The following is a 23,873-nucleotide window of genomic DNA, read 5'->3' as shown; positions in this document are numbered from 1 at the left end:
AGTGAAGAAAGTATTTATTTATTGCATTTATTTCCAAGAACTACTAACTGTTTTGAATAGATGTTGGTTGTCCAACAGAGATGTCTATCCTGCAGTTCATTGTAAACCTGCTGAAAAAAAGCAACAGCTCATTTATAATCAGACATTTGATTCAGGATCAAGATCACTAATGTTTTCCCAGTTTATCCTTTTTTGCAAAACTATTTAGCATATTAACAATTAAACTTTGATGCTTAAGAAGTGCTTAAAGGGTTAGTTCACCCATAAATGAAAATTATCCCATGATTTACTCACCCTCAAGCCATTTGAGGTGTATATGACTATCTTATTTCAGACGAACACAATCGGAGATATATTTAAAAATATCCTGGCTCTCCCAAGTCTCATAATGGTAGTGAACGGGGGGCGTGTTTCGAAGCCCCCAAAAATGCATCATAAATATGATCCATACGGCTCCAGGGGATTAATAAAGGCCTTCTGAAGCGATGGGTTTTTGTAAGAAAAATATACATGTTTAAAACTTTATAAACTAAAATAACTAGCTTCCACCAGACGTAGTGTAAGATTAGATGCATCTCGCAGTTTAAACAAAAATAGCTGGGCAACAAACTCAAGCTCCTCTTCTCTTATATTAAAATCCTCCAACATTTCTCTTTAAAAATTAATTTGTGACCGGTGCTTTGTTTTGTTTTGCTTTATCCTCCGTGCTTCCGCATTCGACATTGTGTCATGCGTTGGGTCAGAGGTCACTCTTCTGCAAATCGATGTGTACAGCCGTCTGCTGGAAGCTAATTATTTTACTTTATAAAGACACACCCCCATTCACTACCATTATGAAGCTTGGGAGATCCAGGATATTTTTAAAAATATCTCTGATTGTGTTCGTCTGAAAGAAGATAGTCATATACACCTAGGATGCCTTGAGGGTGAGTAAATCATGGGATAATTTAGGGTGAACTATCCCTTTAACTTTTAGATGCTTAAGAAATATATTGCATTACATATCACACAAGTGTTATTATAAATAAATAAACACCTAAGGCAAATCATTTCACAATAAAAAGATTCAAATGATAAAACAGACATGATTCAATTGCCTTAATACTCATACATTTTATGTTTAAAATGTACTTTTTGTGGCCTTTGTATCTTCCTTCCTCAAGGTTTCTCGAGTAAATAAGAATAGTGAGCATATGGGGTTTGAAGGCTTTGGAGTTTGAGTGTGATTGAGGTCACCCACCATACTTGTCATTGTATCCATGTCCATGATGGCAGAAAGCTTTCATCAGCTCATCACTCTCGTCGCTGGAAGCGGAGCGCGTCTCGTGGTGGAGAGATGAGGCTGGACGCTCTGAAGTCTGGACTCCTGGGTTGGATTACCATTGGTTTATGTTCGGTAATGGAGGAGACCTCTCTCTTTTGAAGGCAAACTCCATTTAAACTAGTCTCAGTGTCCATGGCGGATTTTATTCTAGAAGGCGAGGGCTCGCGGGTCACGTCCGGCTGTGTGGCGTCTCTGGGCACAAATATTGGTATTGGGAGAATGTTTCTGTAAGGTAAACGATATTCCAACATTGGCTCGCCCTCTCTCCCCATGCGAATCATCTGGTTTGGAAATCGTCGCACTTTGAAATGAACCACCTGCTTACTTTCGTAGCTCTCTTTTCTTACTGAGTCCTTCTCAACAAGTGTCATCCTGTGAAGGAGAACTTATGAAAGTTAATAAGTAGGCCTAAATTCTGTTGTAGATTTTAAACTCTTTGAACAATGACCAACATTTTTTCACAAACGCTTTACAGTCATACAAAATTCCTCAGAAGAAACAAAAAGAAATTCACTACTGTTCAAAAGGTTGGAGTTACTATGATTTGTATGCAGAGAAATTCATTTCATTCAGCAAGGATGCATAAAATTGAGCAAAAAAATGACAGTAAATACATTTATAATGTTACAAAAGATCTCAATTTCAAATAAATGCTGTTCTTTTAAACTTTCTATACATCAAAGAACCTTGAAAAGCAGCAAATCAGCATATTAGAATGATTTCTAAAGGATGTAAGACTGAAAACTGGAGTAATCATGCTAAAAATTCAACTTTGCCATCACAGGAATAAATTACATTTTTAAATATATTCAAATAGAAAACATACTATTTATACTTTGATCAAATAAATGCAACCTTTGTGAGCATAAGAGAATTCTTTCAAAATATATGTTAAAAAAAAAAAAAAATCACTACTGAACAGTAGTGTATATATAGTTATTATACAATAATCAATTCAAGAATTCAAAATAAGAGGTTATAGTTTTGTTTATTAATTATTTTACCAGAGGTAAAGTGAGTGTAGTAAAGAAATAGTTTACCCAAAAATGAAAATTCTGTCATGATTCACCAAAAAAACCAAAAAAAAAAAACAACAAAAAAAAAAACCTTATGAAGCACTAGAAAGTGCATAATCCATACAACGTGCTATATTCAAAGTCTTTTGAAGCTATACAATAACATTCTGTGAGGAACAGATAGGAAATGAGTGCAAGCTGAGTGATGCAGCAGAGGGAAAATATTCAATGAATAACAACTAAATTTTCATCCATTCCTCACAGAATATATATAATATATAACTTTGAATATATAGCATGAGTGATAGGGACTCTTTAAATGATGAATTTGTCCTGGAGCTTGACAGACCTAATCACTATTAACTGCTTGTAACAGCATGCATGGTTGGGACAAAATAAGAGGAAGTAAATATCAAAAATTAATTTTTGGGTGAAGCATTCCTTAAAACACACCAAAAATCTGCAAATTCAACACAGAGTCAGAGACAGAAACGCATACTTATATTCTGGTCTCGTCTCCATCAGTAGGTCTAACCAGGTGGCCTCATACGATTCTCTGGCAATCTCATCAGTCTCCTGGAAATCACTGTAGGAGTTCAGCAGATATGACCTGGGCTTCCTGCTCAGGCAATGCATCTCCTCCAGTGAGCGGTCAAAACAAATACAAGACAAATTAAAGCTGGATAAGAAAGTTATCAGTCAGATCTTCTGATAATGGCTGCTGCTTCCCTCCTGAGTGTTTCTGTGTCTTATAAATAGGGTTTGTTACTATTTTTACACCCTGCCATCATGCCCACAGGAGTCTACTCAGATTGGTGTTGTTTGACGAGGTGGGAAAATGACTAATCCCACGACCCTTTAACTGATATGTAAGACTCACATCTCCACCAGGAGGTCAACAGTGCCAAATGGCCTATCTGAGCTCAGATTTCCTGTTGTATGTGCGTCAAATCATTATGGTTATTGCTGATAGCAACAAAACTAGATGTTAGCTGGTACCATGGTACCATGCACCAAAAACAAGGTAATGAATGTTGGTGCCAAAGTTGCTTTTTAAAAGCTAAATGCAGTATGAAATATTCAGTATATATGTGGTATAGTGTACAGGTAAAAGCAAAATAACCTTTAAAAATCAAAACAAAGCATCCCTGATGTTCTGAAAAAGTAAAAATAGAACAAGGTGCAGATATTTCGGACACTCATCTCATGTCAGAGGGTCCTTGTTGTCTGTCTCGGTTGTCAGCACCTGTGCCAAAGCCGCACGGCATTATTATCTCACACTGTGGCATTCAGAGCAGCATGTCATCCGCACACCAGTCTGCTAGATTCTTGTGTCGTAGGTGAGATGTAGTCCATCGCTCAGCAGTGTGAACAATCCTTTCTCGAGTTACTGATGAAAGAGGCCTCTCTTTAGACTTGAGGATTCCTGCGGGACTGTGTTAAATTTGGCTTCAACATGCATCAACCTGTTATAGGTGTTTAAAACCTTACTGATAACAACCCACAGTGTGAGTTGTAGGCCTCTCAAGGTCTCTGTCTAACCATTAGAGAACCAGGGGTTCGGCAAAGCTGAAAACTGGACTTGCCAGAGAAGATCAAAATCAGGCAGATCTGTCTGTGTGAAGGACGCCAAGCCACACACAAGGTTATCCTGGAAGAAAACTTGCCTCCTTCTGCTCTGACAATGCTCCCCAGCTCGAAGGATTGGTTTTTCCCGCAGGACAAAACAAGGCCAATCAAGGTGTGGATGGAGGACCACCAGATCAAGACCCTGTCATGGCCAGCCCAATCTCCAGTCCTGAACCCTACTGAAAACATCTGGAATTTGAAGGTCACAAGCCATCAAAAGCAAAGCTGCTTGAACCCACGGTTTCACAGACAAGGCTTAAGCCTAGACCCAGACTAAAATGCATGTTTGAGCTGTTTTAACTGTATGTTGATGTATCTTCAAATATGTCAGTGCTATTGTTTTGTCTCAAGATGCACACCAGTAATATTTCTTTTTCTAAGGCATAGCTACTTAAATGTCCTAATTGAACCAAGGCCTAATCCTGGCTTAATCTAAGCCCTGTCTGTGAAACCAGGCCTTAAAGTATTTCAATAGTACTTAAGTATTTTACTCATACTGGATGTAGGCTCAAAGATGCACTAGTCCTCAACAAGAGTCATGCCAGTGAAAACAAGAAACAGTTGATTTGTGAGGAGAGCAACATGTTTATTTTCTAAAATCAAAATAAAACTGAACACCTCAAAATATGCAATAAATCAAGGTCACATTCATGTAAAGTAGCCTTGTTGACAAGTTTGAGTGAGTAAGGGCAGAACACACATGATGCAGTACCTTCAATGCCCTGTAGATGGAGATATTACTTCTTTTGTAGCAGAAATAAATTGCTTCAGAAAAAGTTAGGTGCCATGCAAAATGTAACAAGTAATTGCATTACTCATCCAAATGTATTGGAGTAAAGAGTACTTATTCAAAAATGTAGTCAAGTAGAGAGTAAAAGTTGTTAATATCTTTCATACTCAGATACTTAAAGGTCCACTGAAGTGCCTTGGAACGCGTAGCTTTATTCATGTGTTGACGTAATTTCCAATGAAACAGGAAGACAGGGATATATCTAGAAATCCCTCCCCTTTTTCAAAATAGTCAATAGTGTTTCACCTAGACCACAGTTTGGCCAGAGCCGTTAAAGCTTGTAAAACCCAATTTTCCTCATAATCTCTAACCATTTATTATTGTTTTGGAACACATTAGCTTATTCGTAACTTTAAAGGGATAGTTCACCCAAAAATGAAAATGTTATGTTTATCTGCTTACCCCCAGCGCATCCAAGATGTAGGTGACTTTGTTTCTTCAGTAGAACACAAATGATGATTTTTAACTCCAACCGTTGCCGTCTGTCAGCCGTATAATGTGGGTCAATGGGAACTTCTTTTATAAGAGTAAATAAAACTTACTTAGACAAATCCAAGTTAAACCCTGCGGCTCGTGACTACACATTGATGTCCTAAGACACGAAACGATCGGTTTGTGCGAGAAACCGAACAGTATTTATATCATTTTTTACCTCTAATACACCACTATTTCCAACTGCGTTCAGCACTCGTTTAGTGAGGTCTGATCGCGCTCTGACAACGGAAGTGATGTCTCACGCATATACCTCAATGAGTGCTACACATTACTTCCATTGTCAGAGCGCGATCAGACCTCATTAACCGAGTGCCGAACGCAGTTGGACATAGTAAAAAATTATATAAATACTATTCGGTTTCTCGCACAAACTGATCGTTTCGTGTCTTAGGACATCAAAGTGTCGTCACGAGCTGCAGGGTTTAATTTGGATTTGTCTGTGCATGTTTTTTTTTGTACTCTTATAAAAGAAGTTCCCATTGACCCACATTATACGGCTGACAGACGGCAACGGTTGGAGTTAAAAATCATCATTTGTGTTCTACTGAAGAAACAAAGTCACCTACATCTTGGATGCGCTGGGGGTAAGCAGATAAACATCAAATTTTTATTTTTGGGTGAACTATCCCTTTAAGGCTAACATATTCTAACAGCTAAAAAATATTAGAATTTTGGTTTCAGGGGGACTTTAAGTACAGTAACTAATTACATTTACTCAAATACTTTACATCACTCAAAGCATGAAAGCTGTGATTGGAAACCAGGGTTATTCCACCAAATATTGATTTCTGAGCTCTTCTGAAGCTAAAACATTAGTATCGTGTTGTTTACATTTTTTTTTTTTTACTTATTTTACTTGATTTAAACTTGTTTTCTTTGCATTATTCAAGGTCTAAAAACATGGCATCTTTTTTTGACCAGTTCTTTTCTGTAAAAAAAAAATGCTCTAAATGGCAAAATTTTTATTTGAAATCTAGAAGAAATGTAGTCAGTATTTTATAGAATAAAACAAAAATGTTAATTTTAATCAAACACATACATATAAATAGTAAATCCAGAGAAACCGCTAATTTTACAGAGCTGTATAAGTGTTCAGGTGGTTTAGCTGCTGACATACCACGGCCTACAGGACAAAGAAGAGAGTTTAAATTGGATGTATTCTCTATTCAATGAAATTACTGATATAGAAAAATAATTACTAAAGCACCACACCCAGAGTTAGTCACATGGCTTCAAAGAGCATTGAGACCACATTTCAGCTGGTTCCTCCCTGAACTTGACAGAGGTATCAGGCAATTAGATGCAGGACCGCAATGATGCCAACATCCTTTTAAAGCCTGGATCGGAATGTTGACAGTTTGCCGAGAAATCCCAGCGATGCATTGAACGCAAGGTGCAGCATCAGGTTTCTGTGGCCTGAGCCAAGCCAAAGCACTCGCCTGCCCTGAATGCTTGATGCAGCGACAGCCCCCTGTAACGAGACCCTGTGGCAACTGCAGCCGCAATACCTGCACAGCTTGATGGATGAGAAATGCCTCTCGAAACAAAGACACTCACACAGGTCATAGGCTTTTATAAAGCATATAAATGTTTTTCTCTCATAAAAGGGCACATAAGAGAAAAGTCATGATATCTCATAATTTTGAGACCCCATTTTATGTTTGAGAACTGAGGGTAAGTGTTGGTTGTAATGGAACGGAATGGATATATGAATGCCAATCCCATGACCCACGATCCAGTGGAACTACATTATGTCACCAATGATGTCACGTGTGAGCATTTTTCTTGTTATTAGTCATCTATCTGCTTCACTGAAAGCGTACGAGGAGGAAACGCCTAAAAAGAGCTTTCTTATGTCAGAGTTTGAACATGTTGAGGTTGTAATATTTAGGTAACTTTACACCAGAACAGTTTGTCCTCTGAGTAGTCATTTGATTTTGACACTAGAGGATGCTGCTGCACACAGTTGTTTATTATGACAGTAAAATGAATATATTAGATTATACATTATATGAACTAAAACTATTAAAAGTTTAACTTTGGGTTATTTAATAAAGATAAAAGAACCAAAAGCCAAAAGAACTCAGTAAAAGCACATGCAAAATACAAAATGAAAGCAGTAAATGTGTGAGACTCTCTCATTGACATATATTTGGGTTCTATTGCAAATTCATGAATGGGAGCATGGGGAGGGCCAACATACACCAGTTTGACACCTAACTATCCATACAAGTTCCATAAGACCCTACACAACAATAAAAGACAGCAAGACATGATACCAAAGCTGCATTCTACATGAATCTATGCCCAGACTTCTCATTGTAAAGATGATTTGAAGTGAATCATTACATTCCTGTTATGTTTCAAATTCAGTTTGATAAAAGTAAAAAAGATGATAAATCAAACACCAGCAGCTATACTGTCAGACAATATTTTATCATTTATATACAATATATTTTATTGTTACTACACTCAAAAAAATGCTGAGTTAAAAACAACCCAAGTTGGGTTGAAAATGGGTGATTGGGTTGTTTTAACCCAGCAGTTGGGTTAAATGTTTTATTTAACCCAACTGTTGTTTAAAAATTACTAATGGCTAGCTTAAAATAAACTCAAAATAGATTGGAAATTAAAAATTACTAGAGGCAACAATAATAATCAAAAGGTGAACATTTATTAATAAACAATTTAATTTAATTTAGGTAATAATAATTAATTATTAGGTAATAATTTAGGTTCATTTTAAGCAAGAAATACAGTATTTTTTAAACAATAGTTAAGTTAAATAAAACTACCCAGCAGGTTGGACAAACATTTAACCCAACCCCTGGGTTGTCTATTTTCAACCCAACATGGGTTGTTTTTAACCAAGCATTTTTTAGAGTATACTATTATATACACTCTAAAAAAATGCTGGGTTAAAAACAACCCAAGTTGGGTTGAAAATGGACAAACCCAGCGATTGGGTTGTTTTAACCCAGCGATTGGGTTGTTTTAACCCAGCGGTTGGGTTAAATGTTTGCCCAACCTGCTGGGTAGTTTTATTTAAACCAACTATTGTTTAAAAATTGCTATATGGCTAGCTTAAAATGAACCCAAAATAGTTGGGAAATTAAAAACCAGATGCAATTAGAAGCAACAATAATAGACAAAAGGTGAATGTTTATTAATAAGCTTTAATATTTTATTAATATAAATTTAATAGTTTAATAGTTTATTAATATAAATTTATTAATAAGAAATTTAATAAATGTTTATTGTTTAATAATTATTCATTGAACATTAATAAATGTTCATTTCCAACATACATTGGGTTAATTTTAATTACGCAATACAGTAATTTTTAAACAATAGTTGAGTTAAATAAAACTAACCAGCAGGTTGGGCAAACATTTAACCCTACCGCTGGGTTAAAACAACCCAATTGCTGCATTTTTTAGAGTGTATATACATATATATATTAAATATATACATACTTGTAGCAATGTAGTATTATAAACTCTCTCTCTCTCTCTCTCTCTCTCTCTCTCTCTCTCTCTCTGTTGTGAAGCACATAATGTATTATTAATAAGTGCTTCAAATGATTAAATGTATAATAATATTTAATTATATATATGCATATATAGAGAGAGAGAGAGAGACAGACAGAGAGATAGTTTATAATACTACATTGCTATAAGTATGTAGGCTATATATTTAATATAAACATAATTGTAGCAATTAAGTATTCTAAACTCTCTCATATATATATATATATATATATATATATAAATTAAATATTATTATATATTTAATAATTTGAGGACTTATTAATAATACATTATGTGCTTCAAATTATTAAATATATAATAATATTTATAAATAAACTGCAGTTGTAATAAAAGTATAAATTAAAATGATATATTTATTTAACTTTTTATAGTCCATGCACAATTTAGGAATAGTCCAAGGCTCATCTGTGAATGAAAGAGTTAACGTTTTTCAGTGGGAGGAGAAAACAGGAAGTGGCCGAACCCTTTAACACGTCCGATAACTTCCCACAAATACACACGCACCCTTGTGGAACATGACATCTCTTCATGATCGAGGTGAATGAGCTGGGATGTAAACCAGACTGAATAATTGTCCATAATCCAGGAATCTTCAGCATTTTCGTTATCAGATGCGCGTGTGATAATAATCACTGCTGCGGATCCGCAGCACACAGACTCCAGACATGAGTACAGTCAACAGTGAGGTGAGTTTATTACCTCCTCTCGAAACCTATTGTTCCACACCTACTGTAGATTTTATGTCATTATTGTTGCGTTCAAATATTGGGGTGTCTGTTATGCCCAAACATGCAGTCTAGCACACTAGGCTTTGAGGCACTACCTGATCTGGTCTGTTTGCAAGTTTTGAGCTGGTTTGTCTTGCAGTTTGTTTGCGTGAAAATTAAGAATGTTAAAGGTGTCGTTTTGACAGTATGCGCACTAGAGTTACAATAACTCATGAATTTGCTGTCATAATAGTTGTGTTTATTATTAAAGCGGAAGCAGCTGTGCTGACGTAACAACAGACAAGATACTGTAAGTACTGGAAGGGAATACTGTTTACTGCATACTGCGCAGTATATGCTGCTTATTATTAAAAAACTGTACAGAAACAGTACACATAGTATGCTATAGTAAAGTTTTTATGTTCATGACAAAGAGAAATTAGTTTGCTACAGTCAGATATTGTAATAAAGTTTGCATAATTTCTTCACTTTTGGTAATCCGACTAAATGTGTCAAGGAGGAGATGTTTTGGCTGTTCACAGCTGATATTCAGCATTGATATTACACGCATTGCCAAACATAGCCCATCTCCGAATATGCCTACTTCTCTACTACATAGTAGTTGAAAAAAAGAAGAATTTGCAGTATTTATAATACAGCAGGTGAAACGTACCCTGATAACAACTTCTAAAGGACACTTACAGTAACTATCCCATGAGGCAAAGGCTCTTTGCAGGCAGTGATTGTTCACGAAGGCACCTCGAGAAACTGATTTTGGACAGATTTCTGAGGCAGTGTAATGGTTTAATGATCCAAAGCAAAATAGAGAGAGACTTGGTGAAAGCTAAGTGAATAATTACTTAAATAGTAATTTCACATAAAAAAAAAGTGGAAAACGTTTTAACTTTTAAAGGGTTAGTTCACCCAAAAATGAAATTTCTGTCATTAATTACTCACCCTCATGTCGTCCCAAACCCGTAAGACCGTTGTTTGTCTTCAGAACACAAATTAAGATATTTTTGATGAAATCCAAAAGTATCTGATCCACACATAGGGAGCAACGACATTGCACCTTTTAAGGTCCAGAAAGGTAATAAAGACACCGTTGATGTGACTACAGTGGTTCATACTTAATATTATGAAGCGACGCGAATACTTTTTGTGCGCAAAAACAAAACAAAAATAACGTGTTTATTCAACAAATTCGTCTGTCCCATCATACTGCTACGTTATTTTCGTTGCAGAGCTGTTTTAACGATGTCTTTAGTAACTTTCTGGACCTTAAAAGGTGCAATGTCTTTGCTCCCTATGTGTGGATCAGATACCCTCGGATTTCATCAAAAATATCTTAATTTGTTTTCTGAAGACAAGCAAAGGTCTTACAGGTTTGGAACGACATGAGGGTGACTACTTAATGACAGAAATTTCATTTTTGGGTGAACTAACCCTTTAAGCTTTCGGACGCAGCCATGAATGACAGTGAAGCAATGTAACTGATGCCGTAGGTCACATGACAATGACAACATGGCTGATGTAGTATGTCCAAATTGCATTCACAATACAAACACATGCATGCTATATAGAACATACTATATCAAATGTAGTACCTACTCGGTATGCGATTTGGGACACAGCTATAGTGTTTATAATTTTATTCTGGTTGTATAAATGCCATTTTATTGATACAGAAAATGTGCATATTGTGCACAGTATACAACATTTCTAGTTTATTGCTGGAATGTTTGGCATGAGTGTTTCAGTGCTTACAGACTTACATGCATTATTCTGGTCTTAAAAAGACTGTAGACTAAGAGAATTTAAATCACCTGTTCTGTATTACTTTGACCAATCAGTAAAGTCTAAAATAAACAACAAAATAAGCACTGAATAGTTATTTACTGAAATAACCAGAGCTGAAATAGTTTCTGTTCCTCATTTGGCAAGATTTTACTTCATCATGATTTTAATCATTGATGGGAACAGCCATGTGATTCACTTCCCTGTGCTCAACAACCAAAGTATATGTAAATAATTTTCAGTGCTGTATTAATGCCAGGGATTTGCTCAGTGACCCAATTCATGAGGTGTGACCAAGTTTGTTTTTGGGCTGATCAATAGTGATCCAGGGACATTGCCATAATCATATTCCTGCCAAACATTGATTCAGAACATTTCCTAATAATTCCTATTAATTCTTGTTCTGTCACAAGAGGTGAAAGTCTAAACGGTGAAAAACAATGCAAATTCACTGGTGAAAAGAAAATGACATGGCAGAAAAAAAATACCGCAAGTGTCAGTGGACGTCGCACGTGTCCCGCCAATCGATACCGACTGCAGAGACAGTGGACATTTAGGACAGTGATGTTATCCTCATTGATTGTGACAAAGGAAACATGAATGCGTTGTGGATGAACGTCACCATTATTTCCACCTCACTCTTTCCTACTGTTCTCTATTTTTCTGACCTGTCTAGGCAGGCGGGGCCCTCTAATCTAGCTTTATCCTGGATTATGTTGTTATGACTTTTTCCCGTTTGGGATTTGGTCGCCATGCGGGACGGGAATTTGACTGGAAGAATCTATAAAGCAGTGAGTTCGTTCAGGGTGGAATCTAGATCTTTCCTGGTTCTTCCAGACCATCTTGTTTGGCATCACATAAACAGGGCAGGTCGAGCAGGTTTTGAGTGGGTGTACACAACACAAATGAGATTAGGCAGTCGGCTAATAACAGAGCCTTTGACTAACAGTGAGTTTTTACAGTCTTTAAACGCTTCTGTAATGTTTGTGTGCAATTCTACTGCAAATTGATTTCAGAATGATGGTTTTACATTGTTGCTCAATTGCAGTTTACATTCTGCCTGCAGCGGAAACCGTTCTGACGTTAGAAAACGTTGCAATCTATCTGCCTCAACTGTGTTTGTTCCTCTCTCGTATCCTTCAGAAGCATGGAGGACGTCGCTTCACTGTTTCTGAAGTTTAAGGGCTAAACAACTACAGGAGGCAGGCATGGAGGCAGAAAGAGCCACGATCCACTGCAAACTCTGCCTGACCGACTGCCCTAAACCGGAGACCAGCACACTGCAGTCCTGTAACTGTGTGTTCTGTGTGCAGGTAAGAAGACATCTGTCTTTAGCTTTAAAACTGAACTGAACTGTCTTGTAGCAGAATAGGTAGTTGCTATAACACACATTACAGAAGTACTAGCTCTGTAAGAAAATCATGTTTACATACATCTAGCCGTATCTCTAGCTATGGTCTGGGTTATTAACACCCAAGGTAGTCGTGAAGGCCAGAAATATGGTAAACAAAAGCACAATTGTGTTCAGAGTGGGGGAAGTTTTCTTTCACATGCCAGTTAAGATTAGGCAAGACCAGCCTATTTCTCTGAACATGTTTTGTTCCTCCGAAACAAATCTTGTGGGTCAGACTTACAAATCTTTAGACTTTTTGTGATTTAAAGCTATGTTTAAAGTGTGCATTTTTTTCAGTGTTTAAATATTTTTTCCTAACTTCCATTCAATGACTGATTCCCCTGAAATACTCTATCCAAATATTGTTTCATTCTGATCAGGTTTGTTGTAGTTAACTAAAACTAAAACCTTATGAAAAAGTTGAAAAAAAACAAAAAAAAAAAAACCTTAATCTTACATAATTTCTCATTTAATTTCTTGTACTAAAATAACTGAAACTGAAATAATTAACAAAAAAAAATAAACTATATAGACTATAATTAGAAAAACATTTTAAACACAAAAGCTAATAAAATGACAAAAATGCACAAGAAAATTGCTAAAACTAACTAAAAATGAAAATAAAAAATGTAAAAAAAACTCAAAAGATTAACAAAAACTATAATAGTTTTTATTAGTATTTTTTGGTTTATAATAGTTATTGGATTGAGATTGTGATTATAAGGTGATGGGTTGCAAAACGTAAAAATTTGGTTGGTGTTTAAGATTAATGTATATTTGTTATCTTGCTATGAATATATATACATATATATAATATAATATAAAATATACAATATATAAAATATATATAATATAAAATATACAATATATACTGGAACTATTTAGAGTTGTATAAGGGGTGGGGGAAAAATGCTTCATTCTTTTGCTTCATCCTGTTCCTTTTCGGACATATGCAATTATTGTTTATAACACTTTATAGATATTGTATTTTCCTTCTGTATGTTGTAACACACTTATTGTATTAATACATTTTATTTTATGTTCATTTTTTGTTTGAAATAAAATAAAATAAAATAAAATAAAATAAAATAAAATAAAATAAAATAAAATAAAGATAATATCTCAACCAAAAGATATTATTATGATCCCAGAAAACCCTGATCCTGGCACAGAAAAAAATGCTAAAATTTTGTGATTTTGGAACAAGACTGTCTGTCCAAGCAATGGATGATGGAGGGAGTGTTTTTAAAAATCTGTGTGTATAATATTTTTTGGTAACACTTTATTTTAAGGTGACATAGTTACACATTACTACATGTAACTTACTACAATAATAACAGTAAAGTATGCATAATTATAAGCAGTGTTGGGGAAAGTTACTTTTAAAAGTAATGCATTACAATATTGCGTTACTCCCTAAGAAAGTAACTAATTACGTTACTTCGTTACTTTTTATGAAAAGTAATGCGTTACTTTACTTTTGCGTTACTTTTTCTCACCGGGGCTGGGCTTGCTTGTTTGTTTGTTTTTTAATAACAACAAAAAAGTTCTATTTTTGGCAAAAAAGGCCCTTTCACACCAAAAGTGAAATCAATAAGCCTCAGGCTGAAGGAAAAGCATATTTACACCTGTACAGTAGAGGGCGCAGCTCAAACAAACCTTTCAGATGTGCTGCCGTTCTGGATTTAAGAAGAATAGGATACAGGAGAAGGAAGTTCTAGTTCTTATTTCTAAATCTAATCTAAAGTATTTCTGCTTATTAGTATGGCTGAATTAGATATATTGAAGGTCAGCAGCAGAGACATTGGTTAATAATTGAGATTAAATACATAAGGTATATTTGTGTAATTTAATATAGTGAATTATTACAGGTTTGCAAAAATTCTGAGATTGCATTTCACTGTTTTTATTCATTTTGAGGAATACTGAATGTTTTTGTGCAAGTGAGATGAGTAAATGCATGTTCACATTTAGTCTAGAACTACAATAACCATCATGCTTACACAGCGCACACAATATCTCTGCACTTTATTTCTCACAACATGGGGACAACATGTCAGTCAATAAATGTGAAAAAGTAACTTGCGTTACTCATTTGAAAAAGTAACTTAGATATTTTGTTGTAAATTGAAAAAGTAATGCGTTACTTTACTAGTTACTTGAAAAAGTAATCTGATTACGTAACTCAAGTTACTTGTAATGCGTTACCCCCAACACTGATTATAAGTATCTAACCCTAAACCTAACCCCAACCGTCTCTAGACTAACTACATTTAGTTAATTAATATTACTTAGTACTTATTTGAGTAAGTACAATGTAAATACATCTGCTTAAAATAAAGTGTAAACTTTTTTTTTTATTATTATTAAAATGTGACACTTCAGATAATGAACTGTTAGCAACCGTGTCTTTGCAGTGTTTAAGGCAGTATGTCCAGCTGGCTATTCGGGGAGGCGCAGGTAGTGCCATCACCTGTCCTGATCCGGCCTGCAAGAACACCGGAACTCTGCTGGACTCTGAGGTACTTCTGTCTGTCTCGCTCTCTGTCCTGCTTTCTCAGTCAACAACAGTTTCCAGTTCCATAGATCACGCTACTAATATTGACTGCGCAAACACTGTTGTTTACACTGACAACAGAAATCCTTCCACTACCAAACATCTGTTTTAATTAGTAGGGCTTACAGAAGCAAGCATCATTATAACTATTGCTCATACTTCAGGTTAGGGGTCTGTTCAAATCTCAGACCCCAAGTACTAAAGTTAACTTGCCATGACATGTTTTTGCTACAGGTACGAATGATTTCTCAGCTCATGTATTGAGAAGAGGTGTGCTATTTTTGCTATTTTGCTTTTCTAAGCAATTACCTGTCGGACAAAATAAAAATAAAAATCACTTACACTGAAGGAGGGTCCCTTATCTACCGTTCAAAAGTTTAGGGTTAATAAGATTTTTTTAATGTGTTTGAAAATCTCTTATTATTTCTTTGATCAAAAATACAGTAATATTATGAAATATTATTATAATTTTGGTCAGTTTGATGTATCCCTGCTGAATTAGGGTATTAATTTATTTTACAAAAAGATCTTAATGACCCCAAACTATGAAACACTAGTGTAAATTAACTGGGACTTGGCTCATTTGACCACACTTGGCAACCACACAGAACACTCTAGCGACTATTTTTAAGTTAAAATAGATCAAAAGTGAAACCACAAAAAAGTCTGATGAAATTTGTCTGGGCTTGTTTAGCCTGTTTTGCTTTTGGTAACCACAGCATTAGGCTCAAGAACACAATAGCTTTATTTATCATGAATGTTTTCCAATACTGTTGAATGTTTCCACAAATCCTAGTATTATTTTTTCCTCATGTTCTTAACCAACCTGTTCTGTGAACTAATGCATCATAAATCAAAGTACAACGAAAAATATTACCTGTCATATTTAAACTGGAATATTATGATTTATAATATTGATATATTCATGTACATGCTACATTGAACGTCTTTTGTATGACTTTACCGTCTCTTTCATGTTGTGTAATATTTATATATATTTTACTCAAATCAGTATTTCCTTTATTGATTCAGTATGTAGATGTGTGATAAGCAGGATCATGTGTCTATTTTTTTTTTTTGCAATTATGACCAGCTGACTGTATATTATCCCTTACATAAGAGCTAATTTGCAAACATGATGTCCTGTTTGTGTGCTGTGGCTCAAACATGACATGTTCCAACATCACCTGAATATAAATTCATATCCTTCTTTTTTGTACAGCTCACCTCTTTTGCCCCTAGTGATCAGATCGAGCTCTATCAGCGGCTCCGATTCGAAAGAGGTACGTGCTTAAGTATGCATGCATGTTTGTGCCACTTCCCATAATCCCTCTTGAAGGGTAGTGTTTCTGTAACCATCATTGGCAGGAACAAGCAGTTCCAGATAAGCGTTAGTGAGAGATAAAGACTACTAGACTGTATTTATGTCAGTCAGTGGTTATTGCTGGTTTTAGCTATATTCTGTTGTTTCTGTTTCTAGTTTAAAATGTAAAAAATGAAAATTGACCAAAAATGAGTTATGATCAAAATCAGATCTTTTAGACTATGACCTGTCCTGTGATAGCCGGCCTTTGCTCAGATTCAGAGGGAAAAACGAGTGTGAAACGAAATCAACATTTGATTTAAAAAACAAAACAAAACAAAGGCAGTACAGACAGTAATTTTACCACAGCAACAGCTTGCTTGGCACATTAACTTGGCACAACTTGGTACCCAGTTAATCAAGGCCTTTTGTATATTGGCACCGTTTAAGGATTCTTTTTCCCGACAGGTTTCCAAGGCACCACAAAACAATGTCTACTGATCTAGCACTGTGGAGCCTAGTAGGGGGTCTCAGCAAACTTCCGATAAATTGTTAGTAATATATTAAAATGATCAATCTTCAAATTAAAATAAAAAAAGTGAACTGAAATTTATAATAATAATTATGATGATAATTATAATAATAACTACTGTTGTTTAAAGGGGTCATGAACTGTATTGTTTTATAATGTTTCCTGGGGGTCACTTATAATGTTAGTATGCTTTTTACATCAAAAATTGTCATAATTTATAAATAAAAGGCATTTTTCCTACCTCGATTTTAGCCCTCTGGTTTGAACGCTCTGTTTTAAGGGGCGTGTCTTCTGTGAGACTTCAGTGTAAACGCCCACTGCTGTGATTGGCTAACATTTTTCCATTTCTCTCTCTTTTAGTGCGTTTTTACTATTACAGCTCTAAAGGTAATCGTGAAAAGTGTTGTATTACATTTAGATCTATGGCATTATATTTAGATTGTGGCATGAAAGGTTGCAGAGATGAACACTGTAGCCGATCACAGACGTGTTGTTGAGCGCATGAAAGCAGTGATCTCGTCATTGCAACTCAATTTCTGCACACTAATGAATGGTTTCATCTTCACTAACAGAGCAAACGCGATATAACTAAGAGATTCGTTGAATAAAACGTGACTTTTGCACGTGTCAGTCACTGATAAACTTACGCTGTTTGACTGACAGCTTCAGCTCACGCTGCTCCAACGATTCCAAAGGGAGCTTTCTTTGATCGATTTCTTTATATAATTTAATCACCGTTAAATAAAAGATTATTTTCATCCTACCAAGAGAAACAACGCAAGTTGACGTTTAGTCACAAGTTTGATTTATTGACACACAGACAAAGAACATCTGACTGTACATGAATCATTACATATCAGATCAGGAATTGTAATTAACACAGTTACTTACATGTTGCATTACTGTCAAGTCCAGGCACTGCACAGTATTTTGTAATCCTCAACAGCATGCTTATTGCTTGGTAACTTGATCCGGTTTAGCACCACACAGGCCTATGTTACTTAGGCTACCTATTCTATTGCATGTCATGCGTGAATCGGTGGGCGGGGCTAAACAGGCAGTGATGAAGTAGGCGTTGATCTTCTTCTGCGGAGGCGGTGCTTGCTGCCCTTTGACGTTATAGATCCCCACTTTGAAAAACCTGTCGTTTGCTGGGCCTGGTGTCAATAAAAGCTTTTATTGGACTAACAAGGAAGTTTTCAACTCTAGAACTTACAGGATATTCTTATAGTATGATGACCTCTTATATGTCAAAAGCTCAAGGAAAATTTGATTTCTCATGTCATGACCCCTTTAATATATTAATAATAATTGTAACAATTTTTTTTAATTGAAGAACAAAGTTCTTGAACTTCTGAAGTCACAAAATTGATTGTGGATAATTAATTTAATATCAGTTCTCCATGTTTCTGTTAATAAAAGTTTGTAAACAAGCAGAAATCCTGGAAATCAGGGAGCCTTCACCTGTTGTGTTGGTAGGACAATGAGAGGCCTTTCAGTCAGAAAGGTTAATAAATTAATAATTTAACGTGATTCTTTAGCCATAACAAAGCAGTTATTAAATTACACCAACAACACCTTATTCTTGTCAGAAATTGAATAAGTTGAAAAAAATAATTTATGAACTAAATTAGGTCTTCCAGGTGCTACTGCAGTTTTATTCCAACCAGTTAAGAAACTACAGAAACAGAATTGTGGGATATTCGCAGCAAGGGAAGGATGCATCTTTGCTGCCTTCAAAAAATAACCTGACAAAGTCATCTTATGTGAGATATTACCAGTGTTGGGAAAGTTACTTTTAAAAGTAATGCATTACAATATTGCATTACTCCCTAAAAAAGTAACTAACTGCATTACTTTATTTACTTTTTATGGAAAGTAATGTTACGTTACATTGTGTTAATTTTTCTCATCTGGGCTGGGTTGTTTGTTTGTTTTTATAACAACAAAAAAAATTCTATTTTTGGCAAATGTAAAAGTCCTTTCGCAATAAAAGTTAAATGAATGAGCGTCAGACTGAAGCAAATGCAAATTCACGCCTGTACAGTAGAGGGCGCAGCTCAAACTAACCTTTCAGCTGTGTTGCCATTCTGGATCAAAGAAGAACAGGAAACAGGAGAAGTAAATGAGTAACCCTGCGTTCCATTCGGAAGGGCTCATCCCTATGCCCTAATCCCTTCAGAGGGTTTACCCTCCGGAGTGAGAGCTTCGAAGGGATGAAGGGTGTAGGGGTAAAAAAAACTGTTCTTTTGGAACGCACTTCAGCGTCATCTTAACGAGACAACCAAGGAGGATAAATTGTGCAAGCTGCGCCTTTTGTTTAACGTTATTATTTATTTATTTATTTTAGGTTTACCGCATGTAGGCTATTGTATCTATGTATTTGAAACATTTGAATGGACTGATAAATGAGCTGTAAAGTATTTTTTTTTTTTAAGTACAATGTCATTTTGACCATAATAATGTACCAAATCTAACTCGTTTAAATATTACAGTAGTACAGAAAAATATTATACATACCTTTATAGTTAAAATCGAACTCCTAACCTCCTGTACCCATTCTGTGACGTCAAACAACTTCCCTGTGCAAAGGATCATGGGGGCCCGAAGTGTCCATCAGTTGTTCCCTTCGAAATCCTTCATTCCGAAGGGCCCTTTGAAGTGGCCAGTTTTGAGCACTTTGGTTTGGAACGACCCTTCAATATGGTGGCCATGATTATTTTCACTCCGAAGTGCCCTTCGGAGGGCGATATATCCCGTTTGGAACGCACCGTAAATGTATGCTGACATTTAGTCTAGAACTAATCTAGAATAACCATCATGTTTACACGGCACACGCAACGCTTTTGCACTTACGATTTCTCTCAACATGTGGACAGGAGAGCTGTCAGTTAAAAACTTGCGTTACTTATTTGAAAAAGTAACTTTTATCGTAAATGTAAAAGCAATGCATTACTTTACTAGTTACTTGAAAAAAGTAATCTGATTATGCAACTTTTAATGCGTTACCTGAAACACTGGATATTACATTGAATTCATGACTTGATAGCTTGCAACCTCAGGCTACTGTCTGCAAAAACACAAAAATGAGCTTATGGTAACTAGTTGTATATTTTACAATCAGAAGAGTCACGATTTTCTGTTTTTATCATGAAGTTCAAGTAAGAGCATGCTGCTGCTTCTCTGAGTCTCAGTTCATGTCTGCCAGGGTCCAGCTCAGCGTAAACAATGAGCTTATTCAGACAGCTTCTTCCACCGTCTCTGTCTGCATCTGAACCGCTCCCAACATGCTAGCGATCGTCTAGACAGTCTGTCATGTCAGACAGAATGTGTGAAAGTAAAGTGTGCCTTTTGGTATTTGCAGAAGTCTTCCGGAGTTGGCTTTCTGATTGTTAACAGTAAACTTCAAGAGAAAAATTGTCAATGAGGAAGTGAATTTTGCAAGCAAGTATAATGTCATTGCCGGCTTGGCACGGGTTTTCCTCACTCTTTCTTTCGGTCTCATTCAGGAGTTCAGTTGGACCCCAGTAAGGCTTGGTGCCCCATTCTGGACTGCCAGGCCGTGTGCAGTGTGACGCCCGGTACCGAAGGCAAACCGGTTCCTGTGCCCTGCCCCGTGTGCCATGCCGTCTTCTGCTGCGGCTGCAGAAGCCTCTGGATAGATGGTCATTCCTGCTCCCAGCACCAGCCACTGATGGCACCGTCAGCAGACGGGTCCGTGTGACCCATTTCCACATGAACAAACAAGTGTTTATCATTCATAACACGGCCTCTGACTTTACATAAACATGCTCTGTCTGTCGTCTCTGCAGTGGACTGAGCAGCGCTGATACTGATGCAATGATTAAACAGTGTCCTGTGTGTGGCGTCTACATAGAGCGCAATCAGGGCTGTGCTCAGATGCTCTGCAAGAGCTGCAAACACACCTTCTGCTGGTACTGCCTACAGAATCTGGACGTAAGTGACTCTAGGGGTTTCCAAATCTTCTGCCACCAACACAAAGTTTTTTGGACACTATGACAATAGAAATACTATGGTGTTCCAAAAGTGCCATGATTTAACTATAACAGTACCACATTAAAGTATATACTTTTTGAAAATGGTACCGTGATTATACCTTGATTTATTAGAAATGGTTCAATTGTAGAAGCATTTTTTGCACACGTTACTATAATAATAATAATTATTATTATTATAGTAATTAATAAAATATAATACACTAACTATTTTTAAAGTTGAAAATTTATCAAATTCATAATAAAATGATCCATTGTTAATTATAATATTTTACAATTTTAATAATAATAGTATTTTAATAGTATTTATTTTAAATTAATAGTAATAATAATAATAATAATTAAAATATAATACATTTACTATTTTTGAAAGTGAAAATAGAAAATCGATAGATAATAAAATAAAATAATCTGTTGTTAAAAATTTATTTATTTTTTTATTTTAATTATAGATCAAATATTTTTATGAAATATTTTATTAAACAATTTTAATATAAGTATGATGATGATAATGATCTTATTATTGTTAAAATATAATAAACTTACTATTATTAAAATTAAAAATTACATTTCCTGATAAAATTGTCTATTGTTAACTATAATAATAATAATAATAATTTATATTATTATTATTATATAATTTTTATATTAAAATATTATTAATTATAATTATTAATAATTAAAAAGTGCAAATAGTATATAATCATTTTGTTATTTATTTTAATTAATATTATTTTAATAATTATTTTATTTTAATATTATTTTAATTTATGATTACATTTAAATTATATAAAATATTTTTGAAATATTTTATTAAAAATAAATTTTAATCTAATAATGATGATAATAATAATAATAATAAATATTTATTTCTTTTTTTTTGTTGTTGTGCCATTTTTCATTTGTAAGCACGTTTGGATTAAAGCATCATGCTGAATGAATAAATATAAAGTCTCTATGGTTATAGGGCGATATATTCCTGAGACATTACGATAAAGGACCGTGCCGAAACAAGCTGGGACACTCCAGAGCTTCCGTCATGTGGAACAGGACACAGGTGAGCCGGAATGCCAGTTTGCGTTTTTGTTTTTTTCACTATGTCAGACGTTTACTGTTTTTCAAATGACTTTGATGACTAATTTTAGAAAGCGCCTTTTAGAACCTGATTTTTTTCCCTCTCATTTTTATTAGCAAGATAAAGTTATCATGTAATTAGATGACAACTACTCCGTAGTGGCAAGATTCTGGTTAGACTTCATGTTGTTTTTGTGTTGTGATGTATTCAGGTGGTCGGTATACTGGTGGGCGTCAGCATCATCGTGCTAGTGACGTCACCACTGCTGCTGCTGGCCTCTCCCTGTATCTTGTGCTGTGTGTGCAAACCCTGCCAAGCCAAGAAGACCAAGAAAAAGAAGAAGAGGATAGATAAGAAGCCGTCAGATTCCACCGCATAGGAGAACTCTTCGTAATGAACATGTGTAGCATTTTCCACGTGCCAAGCCCCAGTCTCGCTAACCAGGTGCACAAGTGCCTCATTCTCAGTGCCTGGTAAATTCGGTGGATTTATTTTGCCTTCAGGTGCATTATGGGAAAAATAAACATGTTTATTGAGTGGACAACATCCTCAAAGGATGGCCCTTTTTCCGCTAAGCCAAAACATTTGTTCATGTGTGCTATAGAGGTTACGTTAAAAATATGAATGGACTGTAGCAGTGAGTTCAACTCTTTTTGTTTCCATGTAGACCAAAGGCCCTGCTGTTTTTCTTCTGTACTATAATATGTAAATACTGTATTTAAGAGAGGGTTCTGTTCTGTGTTCTTTTTACATTTGATTTTTCTGCATCAGATATTTTATAACTTAATTACAATAAACTAAACACCTGAAACTGACCAGCTTCTCTTTGTTCATATGGTAAAAGGGTCAGAATTTAGAAAACATAATATTTCACGTTACACACCCATAGGCATATTAAATAATATACACTATTTTTCTGTCTTTTACCATTATTTCTGTACAGTTCATTGAGTTTTAGAAACAAGATCAGTACTTTCAGTGCTCATACTAACAGTAGTGTCTGCTGCAATTAAACTATTTACTGAACAACATGAAAAAGGAAGCATTTCTCACGGAGAAAACGGTTGTACTGTATTTCACCAGCTGGGGAAAATTACATTCCTGCTTGAAAGTGAGTCAATGTTTCCTGGTTGTTAAAACCAGTGCCTGTTTACTAAAACTTATCTAAATAAGGACACAAAACAAAAAGAAACAAAAAAGTACCATGGTAACTGACATACTCCACGGTAGTGTGACAAATCGATGATATAAGTGGAATGGAAGTCATGTAATATACTTTTATGTAATACCATGACTGTACCGTGGTAAACTGCGACACTACTTCTTTGTAAAGGTGTCTAAATCTTGTTTAATTTTGCTCTGCGTTAGACTAAAATTGGAATTGTCGTTCATTTGTAACGAAGTCAACAAAATCATGAGTCTGAACTGCTTCCACAGGTTTGGGACATCTGTGCAGAGTAAAGCGAGAGAGACACCGTGTGGTTACAGCTGGAACTGCGTTATTGAAAATTAGAAACAAATCAATGCAAAACAAGAATTATTCAAAGTGTGTGAGTTAGAGAGTCACAGGCTTTAAAGAAAGATATTTTAAAAAATCCACAGGGTTAAACTAACTAACTAACTAACTAACTAACTAACAATAAATAAATAAATACCAGTAATATGTTTTTGGACCATACCTTGAATGC

General features: G+C 35.3%; 2 protein-coding genes across 4 annotated transcripts; one reads left to right on the top strand and one right to left on the bottom strand.

The window, feature by feature from the left end:
* Positions 1-2: 2 nt before the first annotated feature.
* On the bottom strand, positions 3-3,156 carry zmp:0000000930 (telethonin). Of its 3 annotated transcripts, none has more exons than XR_007179127.1 (3): positions 2,840-3,156; positions 1,241-1,696; positions 3-110 (listed from the first exon to the last, which is right to left on the bottom strand). XR_007179127.1 is itself a non-coding variant. In XM_048153634.1 (2 exons), exons 1-2 carry the CDS (start codon positions 2,974-2,976, stop codon positions 1,294-1,296), a joined length of 540 nt encoding a protein of 179 aa, XP_048009591.1. In that variant the 5' UTR covers positions 2,977-3,156; the 3' UTR covers positions 913-1,293. The 3 variants fall into 3 exon arrangements, 1 of the variants encoding a protein (XP_048009591.1); XR_007179126.1 differs by having other exon boundaries at positions 3-107; positions 2,840-3,154; XM_048153634.1 differs by lacking the exon at positions 3-110 and having other exon boundaries at positions 913-1,696.
* Positions 3,157-12,456: 9,300 nt separating this feature from the next.
* On the top strand, positions 12,457-23,000 carry rnf144b (ring finger protein 144B). Its single transcript, XM_048153066.1, is given in 8 exon segments — positions 12,457-12,495; positions 12,497-12,622; positions 15,120-15,224; positions 16,482-16,542; positions 20,604-20,808; positions 20,907-21,051; positions 22,078-22,167; positions 22,397-23,000. Coding segments are annotated over 8 exon segments (939 nt in total). The 3' UTR covers positions 22,565-23,000.
* Positions 23,001-23,873: the final 873 nt, after the last annotated feature.

The sequence above is a fragment of the Megalobrama amblycephala genome, linkage group LG13, assembly GCF_018812025.1.
Source record: "Megalobrama amblycephala isolate DHTTF-2021 linkage group LG13, ASM1881202v1, whole genome shotgun sequence".
In the NCBI taxonomy this organism is placed as follows: domain Eukaryota; kingdom Metazoa; phylum Chordata; class Actinopteri; order Cypriniformes; family Xenocyprididae; genus Megalobrama; species Megalobrama amblycephala.
Note: the sequence above shows the minus strand (reverse complement) of the source record. Positions and strands in the feature narration are given on the sequence as shown.

Excerpts from the sequence above, each read along its gene's own strand:
- zmp:0000000930 (XM_048153634.1), bottom strand. The coding sequence starts at position 2,976 with ATGCATTGCCTGAGCAGGAAGCCCAGGTCATATCTGCTGAACTCCTAC. Across the intron at positions 1,697-2,839 it reads GAGACGAGACCAGAATATAA|GATGACACTTGTTGAGAAGG; the intron begins GTATGCGTTTCT and ends TCTCCTTCACAG.